This window comes from Macaca thibetana, chromosome 12 (assembly GCF_024542745.1).
Source record: "Macaca thibetana thibetana isolate TM-01 chromosome 12, ASM2454274v1, whole genome shotgun sequence".
Lineage (NCBI taxonomy): Eukaryota > Metazoa > Chordata > Mammalia > Primates > Cercopithecidae > Macaca > Macaca thibetana.
Window position 1 is genome coordinate 69,914,676 of NC_065589.1, and position 16,603 is coordinate 69,931,278.

General features: G+C 39.0%; 2 protein-coding genes across 6 annotated transcripts in view; both read right to left on the reverse strand.

The window, feature by feature from the left end:
• Nucleotides 1-16,603, reverse strand: part of MAP3K20 (mitogen-activated protein kinase kinase kinase 20) — a 763,073-nt gene that overhangs the window by 254,281 nt on the left and 492,189 nt on the right. The window lies entirely within an intron of this gene.
• Nucleotides 1-16,603, reverse strand: part of RAPGEF4 (Rap guanine nucleotide exchange factor 4) — a 308,929-nt gene that overhangs the window by 35,753 nt on the left and 256,573 nt on the right. For 4 of the 5 annotated variants that reach the window (XM_050751325.1, XM_050751324.1, XM_050751326.1 and 1 more), the window contains 3 exons: nucleotides 15,343-15,421; nucleotides 1,810-1,960; nucleotides 5-93 (listed from right to left, as the gene is read on the reverse strand). In XM_050751325.1, the coding sequence (XP_050607282.1) occupies nucleotides 5-93; nucleotides 1,810-1,960; nucleotides 15,343-15,421 (319 nt within the window). The remainder of the gene's footprint in view (nucleotides 1-4; nucleotides 94-1,809; nucleotides 1,961-15,342; nucleotides 15,422-16,603) is intronic. The other variant, XM_050751328.1, reaches the window with a different exon arrangement.

Below are 16,603 nucleotides of genomic sequence, written 5' to 3' on the forward strand. Positions count from 1 at the left end.
TTACATTTGCTTGACAATCTTCTCCAACTCCGGCAGTTGCTCCTTGAGGGCAGCAATCATCCGGGCATCATCTGATACAGATACATAAAACTCCTGTAATTGGCAAAAGTCACAGGCTTTTAACAAGAACTGCAAAAGGCACATGATTCTGTCAAGAGCAATAAAGGTGTGTCCCTATGTCATCTGCTTCACCAGCATCTCCAGACCATGGCTTCATGGACTGGAGGAAGAACAAAGAAGAAAATGTTACACCATGTCTAAGTTCAAAATTGGCCATGAGAAAAAGTCTTGGAAATAGATAGTGGCAATCAATGACTGCACGGGCATCAGAAATGAAATGAACGCCACTGAACTATACCCTTAAAAATGGTTACAATGGGAAAATTTATATTAGATATCTATTTTACAACAATAAAACTTCAATTCAAAATAAATTGCAGGTGAATTATTTGTATGATATTTATATGAAAGCCAGTGTTTTGAAATGGGTCATTTTGGAGTCCACAAAAGAGCACTTTTTTTACTTCTTTTTTTTTCAGGGGAACTTCAGTGTTCATTCTCACATTATTTTGGCATGTATTGTTTATTTGCTAGGTGCTACTCATTGGTGGTTATGGTTGGTGGTAAGATGCTGCATGGTCTTCAGCACTGTAGCGAATTTATGCTGAGTTTGTGCCACCAACTCAGGACTCTCTGCTGCCCTTCTGGGAGCTGTCCTGACCCTGCAGCTGCAGGTGTGCCTGCTCTGCTTAGGAGCAGAACTCTGCTCTGCAGCAGAAGGTGAGAACCATGGCAGTGCCAGCTTCACCACCACTTTAGTTCATCTGCAAAATGATCCTGTACTCAATGAGTAGAGGCCATGAGTCAATGTATGACCCCAAGCTACCGCCATTCCTCGCATTTTCAAAATACTTCATTCCTCAGCTTGGAGGGATGCTCACGGTCCATTTTCCCTCCCTGCCTTGCCCCTCTGGCTGTGAAATGATATGAATAGAAAGGAGAGAGGGTGTATGTTTCTTTTGGATAATTTATAATTTTAGAACACACAGATTGAAAAAGTTTGAAACGGAAGTAACATTGCCTTTTGCCTGCACAGAAGTGAGGTCTTCATCCAAATTTTGGAGGAGAGAGTGACTAACTAGGCTTAAATGTCAGGATCGGTGCTGTAATTTGGGGCTAGAGTTGGGGAAGTGCAGCTTACAGCAGTGTTCATGAACCGCTTTCACAGCCTACCATTTCTGCTTCTGGCAATTCCTAAATAAACGATCTGCTCCACTCCACTCAAAAATATCTACCATTTGATCTAGTAGTCCCACTTCTAGGAAGGTAATCAAGGACAGACTCACTTGCACAAGACTTTTTAACGTACTACTATTCTAGGAAGGTGAAAACTGGAAATGATGTGAACACCCAACAATAAGGGAACACATAAATGTATTTGTGACACGGCTACTCAATGGTCATCAGAAATTTTTTTGATTATTTCAGGCGATGTAAAGAAATTTGTATTATAAGGACTGTACTGACAGAAAAATTCTTATATCAAATTAAATGGAAAAAGCAGCCTGCAGAATAATGGGTGCTACGTGACTACAAGATAAAACATACAAAGAAAAAGAGACTAGATGAAAATACATGAAAATGCTACCCATTATGGAGTCAGACTGTAGTTCCTTTCTGATGAATGAATGTGTTCACAAAGTCTTGCATTTGCAATGACAGTCTCTCCAGGGAAGCTGCTGAGCCCACAGGTAGGTCCCTGTATTGTAGGACAATGGTGTATTCTTGGAAGGGATGACCCCCGCCTACCTCCAGAAAGGCCATAGACACATCATCCTCTTGTAGGAGGTCTCCATACGTGGCAGCCCACTGTAGAACCAGGCGGATGACTCGCCTCTTATTGTTGAGGGCATAATCCATTTTCTCCTGTTCTGTACCTTGTGAAGGCTGTGCGTGGTAAGTGCCGAGGAGTCAAGGAAGAAATTGAGCCATTTCACACTCATTTCACATGCTTCTTTCAAAGGTAAAGAGTGACAGATCCCAGCTTCAGAAAGCCAGGCTTTTAGACAGATAGAATTCCTCCCCTAGGCCCTCATGAAAAACCTCACAGAAAGTGTCTATGCCAAATGCATGCAATTCCTTGTTAATTCCTGCTGACTCTGGCCTGATAGTTGCCCAAGGGATTCGACTTTCACAGACTCCTCCTGGATTTGGTGTGGACAAGGATTCTTGTGTCTAGCTCTAGCTATCATTCTCTGCCAGGATCTGCCTTGCCCTTTGCCACTCTGGATGGTAATGTTTCCTGCCGTTGATTCTCTCTGGGTGCGTTTCCACCTGTTGTTGGTTTCCAAAATTCTGCCCGAATCTCTGTAATCCCCTCCCTTCCAAGTGGGCATCTAGTCCTGCTGGGACCATGGCTGATACAAAGAGTGCATGGGTGGGCAAGCGAGGCTGAAGGTAGATAAACCCACCTAGAGGTAGGAAGAGGAAAGGCTCCTGCTGTACCAATTCTCTGGTGAGGGCCTCAGACACACTTTTTACACCATACCTTCTTCTCTTGTGTAGAACCACGACTTACCTTATTGGCTCTTTGCACATTTACGGCTACCATCTTAATTGCAAGCACCTTGAGGCTTGGGTTGATGGTCATTTGTCCTGTATTCCACACCATTCCTAGCATACTGACTTTCACCCAGAAACTATTTATTCATTAATGCAACAAGTACTGATTGAGGGTCTCCTATGTGCCAAGAGTAAAGGTCCCTGGTCCATTCTTGTATGTACTACACAAGGACAACATCATAGGTAATCAAGAAATATTTTAGGTTAGACATACCATTCCTTTTTCAATGATTTATAGTTCATATTATAGATAATTAGTTCATAAAATAACTCACTCTTCACAATTTACAATATAACTTGCACACAAAGTACTTCAGTTCAACTCTTATAGCCTTGTGAGGAAAGTGTCACTCTGTTTCTACAAGTGAACAAACTGAAACTAAAGAAGCATAAATGGCCAGGATTACATAGTGAGAGTGCAGAGGTTTCGAATGTAAGACTCCTGATGTCTAGTGTTCTTCCCATTACCCAACACCCCCATTCCTCACAGCGAGCTACAAGACTGGCCCTGTCTTAGCTTCCTACCCTGCCTTGAAAGACGTTGTAGAAAACCGGCTTATGGCAGTGCTGTGCTTGAGAGCTAAACCAGTAAAGGGCCTTTTCTAAAAGGACTATAAATAATCATGATCAAGGTAAATGACAGAACCTTAAAGCAAAGGTTTACTGCATGTAAATGGGTTGCAAAATGGCTTTCATAAATTGAGCACAAGATTCATAAAAAAGAAAATTGCTCAACCTGTATTGCTACAATTCTCTCTCAGCTTACAATAAAGAAAGGAAGAAAGATCACTTTATGTGGAAATTATTTCTTTTCTGATTAACTCTTTGGTCTCTTGCTTGCATGCATTTATAACTGAGTTTTTCTTTCCAAAGAGTTGCAATGCTGGACATTATATTTTATGACCGTTTTTTAATGGCATGTAGGAGCATAGTCAGACACATGGTAGGTACCAAATAAGAAAGTCTTGACTGATTGAAAAATATGTACTGGTTCACCCAAGAGTGGGAGGATATGGGTTCAAGTCCTCTAGCTGCCAACACTTACCTATGCGATCTTGTGTAAGTCACTTAGCCGCTGCATACTTCCATTTACTCACCCATGAAATGAGGAGGTGAGAAGAAATCATTTCCAAATTCCCTGTCAGCTACCACATTTAATAACGCTAAGGCAAGGTGGACCAAAGCAGAATCAGGTAGGTACCACAAACTAACATAATGAAAACACAATGCTGCCTTGCCATTGTGCTGTCTTTGGTTTAGTTTTATGGTAACTTGTGTTTGTGTAGAAACTTGGATGACATCAGGCTTTGGCAAGTGCTATCTTTTTCATTTCCATGGCATAGGAGCCAAACGGAGACAGTAAGAATGGCCAAGGTGCGGAGTAGGGGTGTGGACTGAGGAAGGCCAACCCCTATAAATGTAAGAGTCGGTGGAGATTCTGAATTCTGAATACAGTATGTGTCAAAGCTCTCACTAGGCTGGGCTCGCTCCCTAGACTGCTGTCCCAAATAGCCTGATGCCACTATGGACCATGTATGTTCCTCACCGGGCACCTGAGGCTAAGCTTCTTCCCTCTAGCCCCTCTTCTAGGTCTAAGTGATAGTGCCTGTGAAAGACGACCTTTCTGATGGCCTTGTGCTGTGAAAAATGAGCAAATTTAATTCTCTCTCAGATCATGCCAATTTAAAAGATGTCACACTGTGCCCTAAGTTACTCTATAAACTACGATCTTATTTCACTACACATGCAACATGAGTACATTTTAAATCACTCAAAGATGGAAACAGCATAGAGAGGAAAGGGAAGCTTTGATTGAGCTGGTAGTAATAGAGTGGTGAACGCTTAGCCTAAATTTAGAAATATAACCCCAACATAGGACAATTAAGGCGCTAATGTGGTTTTTAAAAAGTAAATATATTTTCAAATGAATTAATATGCTTTTCAGAGAAAATACATCAAAGTGCTTTACAAGTACTTAGGCAAAGAAACTATTCAAATTGATCCAATTGATTCACCAATTATTAATTAACAGACTACTTTGAGTAGAGCACCATGCTAGGTTCTGGTGATACAATGGGCACAGTCCTATTCATCTGAACTATTACATTGGACAACATGTTGAAAAGGAGGTATTCACATGTGTAGGAGAGAAAGGAGGAGTGGGGAGAGAGAGAGAGAGAGAGAGATAAGAGAGCGAGAGAGGAAGGAGTCTTTCCTACTTGTTATGATAACATATGTATAGAACTTTGTAATTCATAAAATAAGCTCAATATTCTTACGCTATCAAAAGATGCTTTCTACAAACCTGAGGAAAAAATATTTACCAGTGAGGAAATGGAGATTCAGAGAGAAGAGATCTGGCCAAGGTTGTTGAGTGAATAAATGGCAGGGCTTGCAAATTCAGATGGGGCTCTTTCCACTATTCCCACCCCCACTATCCTAACCAGCGGCTATAGCAACTAGACCTTAGTGCTTGGGTTCATGAAATTATTAAGAATAAATGCATCCAGAAAGCAAAAATCTTAATGAGAAAGAAATTCCTTTTGTGTGAGTGTGTGCACACTGAAGTTTCAAGGTTCCCGCGCTGATTTTGCATGTTTAGTAACCAGGGCTGAGCACCCCTTGTCTTTGATGAAGAACCCCACAGTCTCTAGGGAGACAGAATTGATCAAATTCGGAGGGACTGAGAAAGGCTTTCTCCCTTTCCTCATGAAAGTTCAGTATTTTTACCTCTGGGAAAACAAAAGGAAGCACTGACTTATTTCACAAAGTCTCATTTGTCCCCTCATGGATGTTTATTTACTAAAGTGAGGGTGGGGGTGATACTACTTTTATAGCTGAATCCAGGCATTGCTCAAGGATTCTGCTCCTCCAGAAGCGACACATAGGGTTCCCTTTCTGAAATGTCTGTTGGATCAGGTTCTTAAGAAACACAAAGAGAACTTTGTATACAATTGATTATACCTGAAATGGTTACAGATCAGACGCTGAGGTTTCTATTCATTCCCATAACAATCTCCCCAGGCTTTTAGAAAGTTTGTAATTTTTAGATTTTATTTAACTCCTACAAAAAAGGTAGGAAGGGGGAAAAACTATATTCCTTTCAGGTAGCAGCCAAAGAATAAAGAATATCCTACTAGTTCCCTTGTCTCAGTATGATGTCAAAAGTGCAATCTAAAAAGAGTAACATTTCAAATATAGCATGTTCATAAATTCAGACACATCAGGAAGGTTGAAGAAGCCTTCTCTGGCTAAAATTGGAATAATGCATGATCAAGAAGTGCTTTTATTGAATAAGGCCATGACTCATGATATGATGACAGTTGGGTCCAGGAAAGAAGAAATATGGCTGCCTGAACTCATGGAGAAAGAGATGCAGAAAGACAACATGGTTCCTATATCTCATAAAGTTCTAGTTTTTGTAAAGTCGGTAAGGCAATATAAAATTACTTACTGAATTAGTATTTTAAACACCATTAGGAAAAGGCCATATAGTTTGAGTGGCCAAACTTATCACTGATACATTTGAGTTGATTTCAGATAAGTCATGGAATCACAGCATCTCTGTTTCAAGAGCCCTTTGATTACATTTCCTTCAACTCTATCACCTTAGAGGTAAGCAAACCGAGGCAGAATGAGTTTAGGTGATTTTTCCAAATTTATCAAAGGAATTCTTGGAACTAGAACTCAGTTTTCTTATTTTCTTCCCCAGTACTCTTTTTACCTGTCTATGTTGTTGTGTTTTGTCTGATATTAACATTACTTTCTTTACACAAACATAGATTATATAGCAGAGTCACATGACTTCAAAGTTTGTTGGGAAATAGGAAAATTCGTCTGAGATATAGAAATTGATCCCCCAAATCTTCATAACAAAGCACATGCAGAAAATCAAGAGTTAACTATTGCAGCCTTCATAATCTGATAGAGAGGTACAGGAATTGTTAATACCTGAACGAGATCCCCTCTGCTACAGTTTAATACCTGTCAATTAGGAAAGCAGTGGCTCACTGCGACTGAGCAGACATTGTTAAATCTGGTCATCCAAATTCCAACTTCAAGATTCGCCTACACAGTTGAGTATCTCTCTTCCCAAAGACTTGGGCCCAGAAGTGTTTTTGGATTTCAGATTTTTTTTTTTTTTTTTTTTTTGATTTTGGAATGTTTGCATTACACCTACTGGTATGAGAGCTCAAAAAATTTCGAATTTTGGAGCATTTTGGATTTTGAATTTTCAGATAAGGAATACTTCACCTGTAATAAAGTACTTCTCACCATCTGGAAGCATTAAATCAGAATCCTTAACAGAAGGAACGAGGTCGTAAACTCACTGTTAATTTCTGCATTTTCTAGCTAAGGACTGGGCACACAAAAACCTTCAATGTTCTTTGATCAACTGATTACAAACAATTTAATTGCACAGTTTGGAATGCTATAACTAATGCACTTTTCTAAAAAAAAAAAAAAAAACCTTTAAAAATATCACAGCTATTTAAGAGCCTTTATCTAAGTTACCCGGAATCCCATTTTGTCAAGATGTCAAATACAGATCAGAGGTACATTCTAAATAAGTTCATACAGAATTTAATTGCAAAACATCTGGTACATCTTTTAAATAGAATCTTTCAGCTATTGGGTATTTAATCTACAGGATGACAAACTTTCAGAGTGACTAAATCTTCACTGAACTGAACCACCTCCTTCAGCATTGTGTACATGTGACTGAGAGCAAACTGAATCTGTTTGCAGTGAGGTTTTAGGGCTGAGAATCAGAAGAGGTGAAGGCCACAGTGTAGGCTACAGTTTTTCTACCCTGCCAACAGCAGGCTTAATATTCCATTGAGTCATTTTCCTCATGCCGGCTCTGCCGTTCAAACACTGTAATTATTTCATATATTTTTACCTAGTTATTATCTTACTCACCACAGGCACCTGTAATTTTTCTGTACTTTTTTTTTTAACTGCTCATTTACTTATTCTTAATTCAGCTAATAATGGTTCCATGTATTAAAATTATCATGGGGAAAGTAAGTGAAAACCTCCCAGGATGTAGAGGCAGCAGATTCATTACAGCCTACAACAGGGAATAAAATATTATGTATACTTTTTGCAGTAAGTACATGCTAATTATGCAGCTATTTATAAAACACTTAACAACATTCAAACTGATGCTCTTCAATGTTGTTGTTTTTTAAAACCCTGCTTTGCATACAAGATCTCTGCTTGCAGCTGAAAACAAACTTTGGGGGTCATCTGCCCACTGACAAGACAAAGCTTTGGTATCTTCTTTATAATATGCCATATTTCTCTCCTGATGGTATAATAATAGCAACATTTATATGGGGTTTTAAGGTTTATAATGTATGTTCACACACATAACCTCATTTGATTTTCACAACAACCGGGTGAAGTGGGTAGGGCAAGTATAATGTATCAGTCCATTCTCACGCTGCTATAAAGAACTGCTCAAGACACTGGATAATTTATAAAGGAAAGAGTTCCGCAGGGCTGGGGAGGCCTCAGGAAACTTACAATCATGGTGGAAGGGGGAGCATCATGTCCCTCACATGGTGCCAAGAAGGAGAAGTGCAAGTGAAGGTGGGAAATGCCCCTTATAAAACCATCAGATCTCATGAGAACTCACTCACTATCATGAGAACAGCATGGGGGGAACCACCCCCCGATCTAATCACCTCCCACAGGGTTCTGCCCCCAACACATGGGGATTAAAATTCAGATTACAATTCGAGATGAGGTTTGGGTGGGGACATAGAGCCAGACCATATCATATAATTACCCCTATTTTACAGAAGGGGCTTGGAGAGGTTAAGCGTAATTGCTGAATAATGTAACTTATAGGACACAGGTCTTAAACACAGGTCTTTCTACTTCAGAGCTTTTGCTTTTTTTACTATAATCTGGGCTTCTTGTCTTTGTGGAGCAGCCTGACATCCTGACCACTGGGTCTATTTCTTCCTTCATATGGCGTGTTCATAAAATGCAAGTTCTGAAATTACACTGCTTAGGTCCCATCCTGGCTTCCCCACCTATATAAAAACTGTACGATCTTTGGTAAGTTAATTGACAATTTAGAGCCTTGATTTCCTCATCAGTAAACTTCAGAAGATTGCTGTTAAGGAGGAAATGAGATAATACAGGTAAAACATGTATCTGAAACATATTAAGTATTCAGTAAATCTTAGCCACCAATGTTATTACTGATTCTCCTCTGGAAGTCATTTAAAATATTTTCAGTGGACAGTTGTGGAATTTTTCATAAGACCTGGCATTTCTGGGTTTAAGTTTGTGATGTTACTCCTGTCCACACAAGCTGCTCCTTTGTTTGTGTGTGCCTATTAACTTTGAGCTCACAGGAGCGCCTTCTGTACCATCAATTTCTTTAATTATCTTCCATTTTCTTGCTCAGAATATTTTTCCCACTGATTTTCAGAATTCTCCATGTTTTTACAAGTCTCTAGTTCTTGGCTATTCTCCTTTTAAGTCTCAAGCCAAGGGCTTGTACTCATAGCACAGCAGTTAGGACGTGCCCTAATGCAATACACTGCTTGGGTTCATATCTTGTTCTAACATTTACCAGCTATGTAGCTTGGGGCAAATTATTTAGCTGCTTGAACTCACTTTCCCTATTGTAAAAAAACAAGATTAGAAGAGTACATAGTGTTGATAGGAGGCCGAGAACATGTATATGAAATATTTTTTAGCATATCTGATAAGACAGTCATTTTTTTTCCCAAGGAGCATATCATGTTCATAACATTGTCAAACAAAGTCTTCTTTATTGGAAACAAACTCTCAAATTGCATATCTGCAGAAGCAACTTGCTCTGATGGTGACGTATGGATCAAACACTTTTCAGAATCAAATGGGGACTATGATGACAAAATCTGGTTACAACAAAATTTAAGCTGAAAGTTTTTCTAGGAAATCTAAAAAACGTTCCTAAAAACTTGGCTTCATTTAAAGAATATGAACCTGCTGCTATTATGTGAATCTTTCATCAAAAAGAAAAGCAGATTTTGATAAACGTTCCACTTATAAAACCCAAGTCAACTTATAAAGAGAACATCTCCAGATCAATTTCACAAAGATTTTTATGACAGGGACCCTAATTTTTCAGTGAGGGAAGCTGTTGTTTTTGCTTCTGTACAGGGATGAAACACAGAAAAGGTGGATTTAGTTAAAACTTAGTGGCAAATCCATGTTCTATTTTTTTTTCTTCTTTTTTATTTTTTTTTTATTTTTTTTTTGAGACGGAGTCTCGCTCTGTCACCCAGGCTGGAGTGCAGTGGCCGGATCTCAGCTCACTGCAAGCTCCGCCTCCCGGGTTCACGCCATTCTCCTGCCTCAGCCTCCCGAGTAGCTGGGACTACAGGCGCTCGCCCGGCTAGTTTTTTGTATTTTTTAGTAGAGACGGGGTTTCACCGTGTTAGCCAGGATGGTCTCGATCTCCAGACCTCGTGATCCGCCCTTCTCAGCCTCCCAAAGTGCTGGGATTACAGGCTTGAGCCACCGCGCCCGGTCTTTTTTCTTCTTAATTCAAGAAACTAAACTCATTATTTCCATGCCAAAAGCAAAAAATTTGTGATGAATACTAAGCTAAAGAAAACTCGTATACTAACAAAAAAATCTGTCCAAAATTATTGCTGTTTTAAAATTTCTGTAAGTTTAAATATCAGCCATTCATCCTTAAGATTCTTTTAGCTGCAGTAAGAATCTGTCCTAAACAACAAACACCTATATTCATTGACATGAAAAGATAATCCACTGGCAGAGTAAGCTTCAGGACCAGTCAAATGCTAATGATGTTATCACAGACCCCCGTTTTTCCTCGCTGTCTCCTCATTCCAGCTTTATCTTGGGGTTCATTCCCATCATGGTTGTAAGATAGCTGCTGCTGGCAATTGGGGTTACAGGCTTCCTGTTTTTTTCTCCTAAATGTTAAAAAGGTTTTCACCAAAAGCCCAGGAAGCCTCTCTTTGAATTCCATTGGCCCAGTCTAGCTTGGGTCTGGCACTGGAGAACCAGTCTTTGGCAAGGAAGGCTAATTACTACGAGTGGCTAAAATGACCAAGTAATAAGGCATGTATGTTGGCAAATCAACCACAATGTCCACTGCAAACCACTATTACATCAGTGCTACACGGACTTCCTCCAAATGTCTACCAGTACATGCAGGATCTCAGGCAGTTATTAGACCTTTCTGTACCTTGATTTCTCCTATATGTGAAATGAAATAAATAACAGGCATAGTGGCTCATGCCTATAATCCCAGCACATTGGGAGGCCAAGGCAGGCGGATCATGAGGTCAAGAGATCGAGGCCATCCTGGCCAATATGGTGAAACTCCATTTCTACTAAAAATAAAAAAATTAGTTGGGTGTGGTGGTGCCTGCCTGTAGTTCCAGCTACTTGGGAGGCTGAGGCAGGAGAATCGCTTGAACCCAGGAGGCAGAGGTTGCAGTGAGCCGAGATCGCGACACTACACTCCAGTCTGGCGACAGAGCAAGACTCTGTCTCAAAAAAACAAAACAAAACAAAACAAAAAAACACAAAACAACAACAACAAAAATAATATACCAGACTTTTTGCTTTACATTTGGAGAACTGGTGTTGGAAAGATAAAGTAAATAATGTGAAAATACTCTGAATCAGAGAGTTACTAAAATTCAAAATAGTATTGACTTCGTGTGATCACTTACTAAACTGAAGGCCAGCCTGCAGTTGCACAAACAAGAATAAGGCAGAGTTTAATCATAAAGCACAAAATTGAGACAATAGGAGAGCAATTTGGGAATACATGTCAGAAGCATTAACATACTACATATTCTTTGCCTATTTTTAGGAATTTAAAGTGAGTACATTTTCATATACTTGGGCAAAGATTTAGCTGGAAGGATGCCGATTCACTCCATTGTGTTTGTTATAGCAAAAAAAATGTGAAAATAATCTAAATATCCAATAGGTAGAGGCTGAGAAAATAATTATGACATATCTATTGATACTATAGTCATTAAAAATGATAATGTGTCCTTCTCATCTTTGCCCCCTTGTTGCCCAGTACTTTATGTGACACATTTCCAGTCGTCAATAAATGTTTATGGAATTATCTAGAAGAAAAAAAAGATGATATAGTTTTATCTCTATATATATTAGTTTGGAAAGATATTCACAATATACCACTAAGTGAAAAATAGCATATTACCAAAAAGCACATGTAACATTATTTAATTTATATAAAATCTTATGTACATACAAATGTATACATAAATTCCAAAATTTTAAAAACAAATTTATTAATGGTGGTGAGATACCAGGTGAACTTTGCTCTCTTCTCCTTTTGTGGTAATTAAAATTTTTTGGAATGAGAATGTTTTATTTTTAAGGATGACAACTATCTATATTTAGAAAAATGGCATAGAAAAATAATGGCATAGAAAGATATTCATAAAATATTGCTTAATTAAAAGGTATACAAAATTATTTACAGTATGATCCCATTCTTACATTTAAAAACATATATCTATATGTATAGAAAAAAGACTAGAAGGATATACACAAAACGGTTAGCAATACTACACCTGAGAGGTTATAGGGTTATATACAGGTGGTTTTAATTTTCTTTTGAAGACTAAAGGAAAATTGAACTCAATTTTAAATGCAGATTTTAAAAAAGATTAAAGAACCTGGAGATGAAAAGTATAGAAACTGAACAAATATGATTTTCAAACTCATTATAAAGCACTTGTATTCATCGGGTCAAATCATGTCCAAACTGTGTCTAATGAATAGAGAGTCTCTCTCATTAGCACATAAAAGGCCTGATATATTAATGTTCAGCAGAGTTCTACTATCTTTCTCCATGGTAAAAGCAAAATTGGAAGAGACACACAATGTGGATTAAGAACAGAAATATGTGTCAGTAGCTCAGGGCTCAAATCTTTTCTGTGCTAGTAATTACCTTTCTCTGAGCAATTCATAATTTTTCATTATTCTAGTTTATTGATTTAGAAAAATAGCAGTAAAAATACTGACTTCTTCATAGGGCTGCTATGAAAAGTTCCAGATGTTAAGCACTTCAAAAATACTCCACTAAAGCAACTGACTAATGAAACATGGTTAAGTATTTTACTATCCCTAATGTCCCACGTTAAAAACATAGGGGTTAAACCACTTGTTCAAGTTTGCATTATACATCCCTGCTGCTTGCAGGTGTGCTGTTAAGCAGTTTATGATACAATATATTGTCTTGAAATGTTCTTAAACTGTAATTAAAGGTTACAGAATCATTAAAATTTAAACAAGCTTTGAAATAAATAAGTTGTGAAGACAGAGAGAAAAAAAAGGCAAACTCCAGGTTTGGAATCATCTGGAGGACTCAGCTACTTGCCCTGGGCAAGCCACTCCTTTTTTTGTTTTTTATGGGGGCTGGGGGTAACTTCAGGACCCTCGTTTGTAACACAAAGCTAATACTAACCCAATAAAATCCTGTCAGGATAAAGTGGTATAATATTGGTCAATGCTCTTAGCATGCACCTGACACAGACAGAGCTGATTCAAAATAGAACAGTGAAGAGAATCTAAGTTCCCACAGGGCCAGATATGAGGGAGGTGGTCTAAGGGACCTAGATAATATAGATTACACCCAGTCATCCTGGATTCCCCCATCTACAGAAGAGAGAAGTCGGATTTGATGTCACAGCTCTTCCACGCCTGTTTGCTTTCTTGCCTTCCCCTCTCCCTCCCCGCCCGTATCACTTTTCCCCACTCCTCCCTATCTGGGCAGAAACAGACCTTCTCTCTAGAGCACTATTTAAAAAAGAGAAGTTAGTGATTTGAATGCTCTCAATCAACTCTTGAAGGGGAACAAGCTAATAAATGAAGAAGTTAGAATCTGAAAAAAAAGACAAGTGCAGTGTTTGGGGCTTGGAGTTGTAAAGATGCTGTGCCTTGGCCCACTGAACTCCCTGACTTGTCCTTGAGTTTTGTTTGCCTTAGGCTTATCAACCTTCTAACTGCTAAAAAAAAAAAAGCAAGTCTAAACTCAATGGTGGATTTTATTTTTCCTTCCAGCAAATCTCAAAGGTCTATAATGATTAGTGCGTGTGGAGTTAAAAGAGCACAGAGATCCTGAATGTGTTCATTTTACTTGAGAAAAATTGAGTATGTGCCAGAAAAAATATATAATATAAGTAAGTCTCATTAAGCCATCATTACTCAGTAAGACAGTTTCCAGGCAAATAAACACACAAATCTCCCTCTTGCAGCTCCCTCTGAGTTGCACCTTCAACTCAAATCTCCTGTCCTCATACATTGTTTACTTCAAAGAGAATTATAAGTGAACAAGAAAATGAGAATCAGGTAGGGTAATTATAATCTTGAATGAGGAAAACATGCCAACATTCATTTAATTGCTAAAAAAAAAAAAAAGAAGAAGAAAAGAGCCATTCTCCTTCAATATATTTAACTGATCAAAAGGGCCAAAGTGATTTGGGGTCTAAATTTTTGTTGTTCTAAAAATAAAACAAAATCTTAGAATATACTTTCACATGCTCCCAAAATTGAGTGTGAAGCTCACTAATAATACCCACTTCTTTTATTCCACTCCCATTTTCTGAGAATGTTTGCTCTGTGCTACATACCAGCATCAACTGGGCCATTCCAAACACTGTTGAAAAGCTGTCCCAGACAAACTTGGCCTTCAAGCTATAGAGGAATTATCACTGGATTTCAAATTTTGGGTCTTTAAGTCAATAAGATGATAATAAAAAGTAGTAACAAAGGAAGAAATGTTGGTATCTAGAGGAGAGGATGGACTAGGATGAATGGGAAAAGAAAGTTATCCTACAGTGATAACTTGTATTTATCTCAGCATGTTAGCAATTTAATACCATAGCTCAGAGGAGGAATACAAGCCGACCACAGTCCATCCTGCCAGGGAACAGTCTGTCTCTAATGTTGGCGAACCGTTCCTGCTAATACTCCCAGGTTCTTCTCCATAACCCTCTCTAGCCTGCCTCCCAGGGGCATGGATATTGTTTTTGCCAGCATCACCTTCCTGTGGTGAGGTGGTTCACACTTCTCTGCACAGATAATGATACAGATTGGATGTGTGTCCCCGCCCAAATCTCATGTTGAAATGTAATCCTCAATGTTGGAGGTGGGCCTGGTGGGAGGTGTTTGGGTTATAGGGGTGGATCCCTCATGTCTTGGTGCTGTCCTTGAGATAGTGAATTCTCATGAGATCTGGTCATTTAAAAGTGTTTGCCACCTCTCCCACCTGGCTCCTGCTCCCCCTTGACCTTTGGCCACAATTATAAGTTTCCCAAGGCCTCCCCAGAAACAGAGGCTGGCATGATGCTTCCTAGGCAACCTGCAGAACTGCCAGTCAATTAAACCTCTTTTCTTATAAATTACCCAGCCTCAGGTGTTTCTTTATAGTAATGAAAGAATGCCCTAATACAGGTAACAAGGAGGAAATCCTTAACCATGGCACAGCAGACCTCTGCCGGGCAGAGCTAGAGTCTGTACAGGGGAAAACCGTGGGAAATGTGGGAAAACACATTTCAGTGTGATGAGGGTGGAATGTACAACTCTGCCTGGGCCGTGACTTACCTTCAGAAGATGAGATGAGAGAATGGCCTTCGACAGGTGGGGTTGTCTTCGAGGGACTAGGAACTTACAATCACAATAAAAGGATATTGGGCCACCAGGGCTGGGCAAAGCTGGGTATTTGGCATAAAAACACAGTGCATCATAATAAAGTCATTTAAAACAGAATCTGGAAGGGGGAAAAAAACAGAAAAGGAAATTAGGTTCCTGTGGAAATCTTTAGGAAAGCAAGAGTATCTACTCACTTGTTCTTGGCCACTGGTTCCAATACACTGGTTTAGGGTATGAGTTTACTTTACACAGAAGCACATCATATAAATAATGGTGCTGACAGAGACTGCGATCAAAATCAGTTTCTCATGACAATGGGCAAAAAGTATAATATTTTAAAAAGAGACAGCCTTGTACAAATGGCACTAGGTACCTTAGCCACCAAACATTTTAAAATCTGTATATTTAAAGGGTCACATGTGGGCAGTACCATACACGCAGAACGAAGACATGGTCATTTCTGTGTCTATACCATATTTGTTTGTTCAAAATCCTTTCTCCTTTATCTCTTTTTCACCTCCTATTTCCAAAAGGAGCAATGAAGGGTGGGGGGGGGGGCAATAGAATTACAGAATCAGGAGGTAGTAAGAGCAGCTGATTGGTGAGGGGATAAAGAAGCAGGAAAGAAAGAAAAGAAAACAAAAGAAAAAAGAAAAGAAAAGAAAACAAGATTAAGACTGAGCAGCAACTAGAGCAAAACAAAGGCTAACAAAACAGAAGCTGGTGGATTCAAAGGGTGACTGTCCTATATGTGAAACTATTTTGTAAGTAAGGAAGCAGGGGGTTGGCAAGGGAAGTAAGGCAAGTCTCCAAAATAAGCTTCATTTACTTCGTCATTGAATTTGACGCTGGTTCTTCATTGCAGACAACACGCCCTGGCTAGCCAGATGGGAAAGCTCATGAAGGCAAACCTAAAAACCTCAGGACTACGCCCATCAGAACTTGGAACCCAAGATGCCATGACATTTCCAGGGAAAACGTGAAATACACTGCCTGAGATTGTGATGCTCATCTTAAATGGAAAATGGTGAGAAATACGTACATTTTAATTCTATAAATTAGATTGCCAAATGTCATCCATGTTGTTAATGAACTTTTATTGGTGAAGTCTGAGTCAGTGACTAAAGGTTTAACCATTATACATACTCATTTAAATATAACTGATGAGTGTAATACCAAGTGTCACAACTCAATGTCACCAGGTTTTCAGTCCCATTATACTGAGCCAGAGAAGAAGCAGAGAAGGTGCCAGACAGAGGAGACAAAGGCTGCATGAAACTATTTTTTTGAATGTACCAAA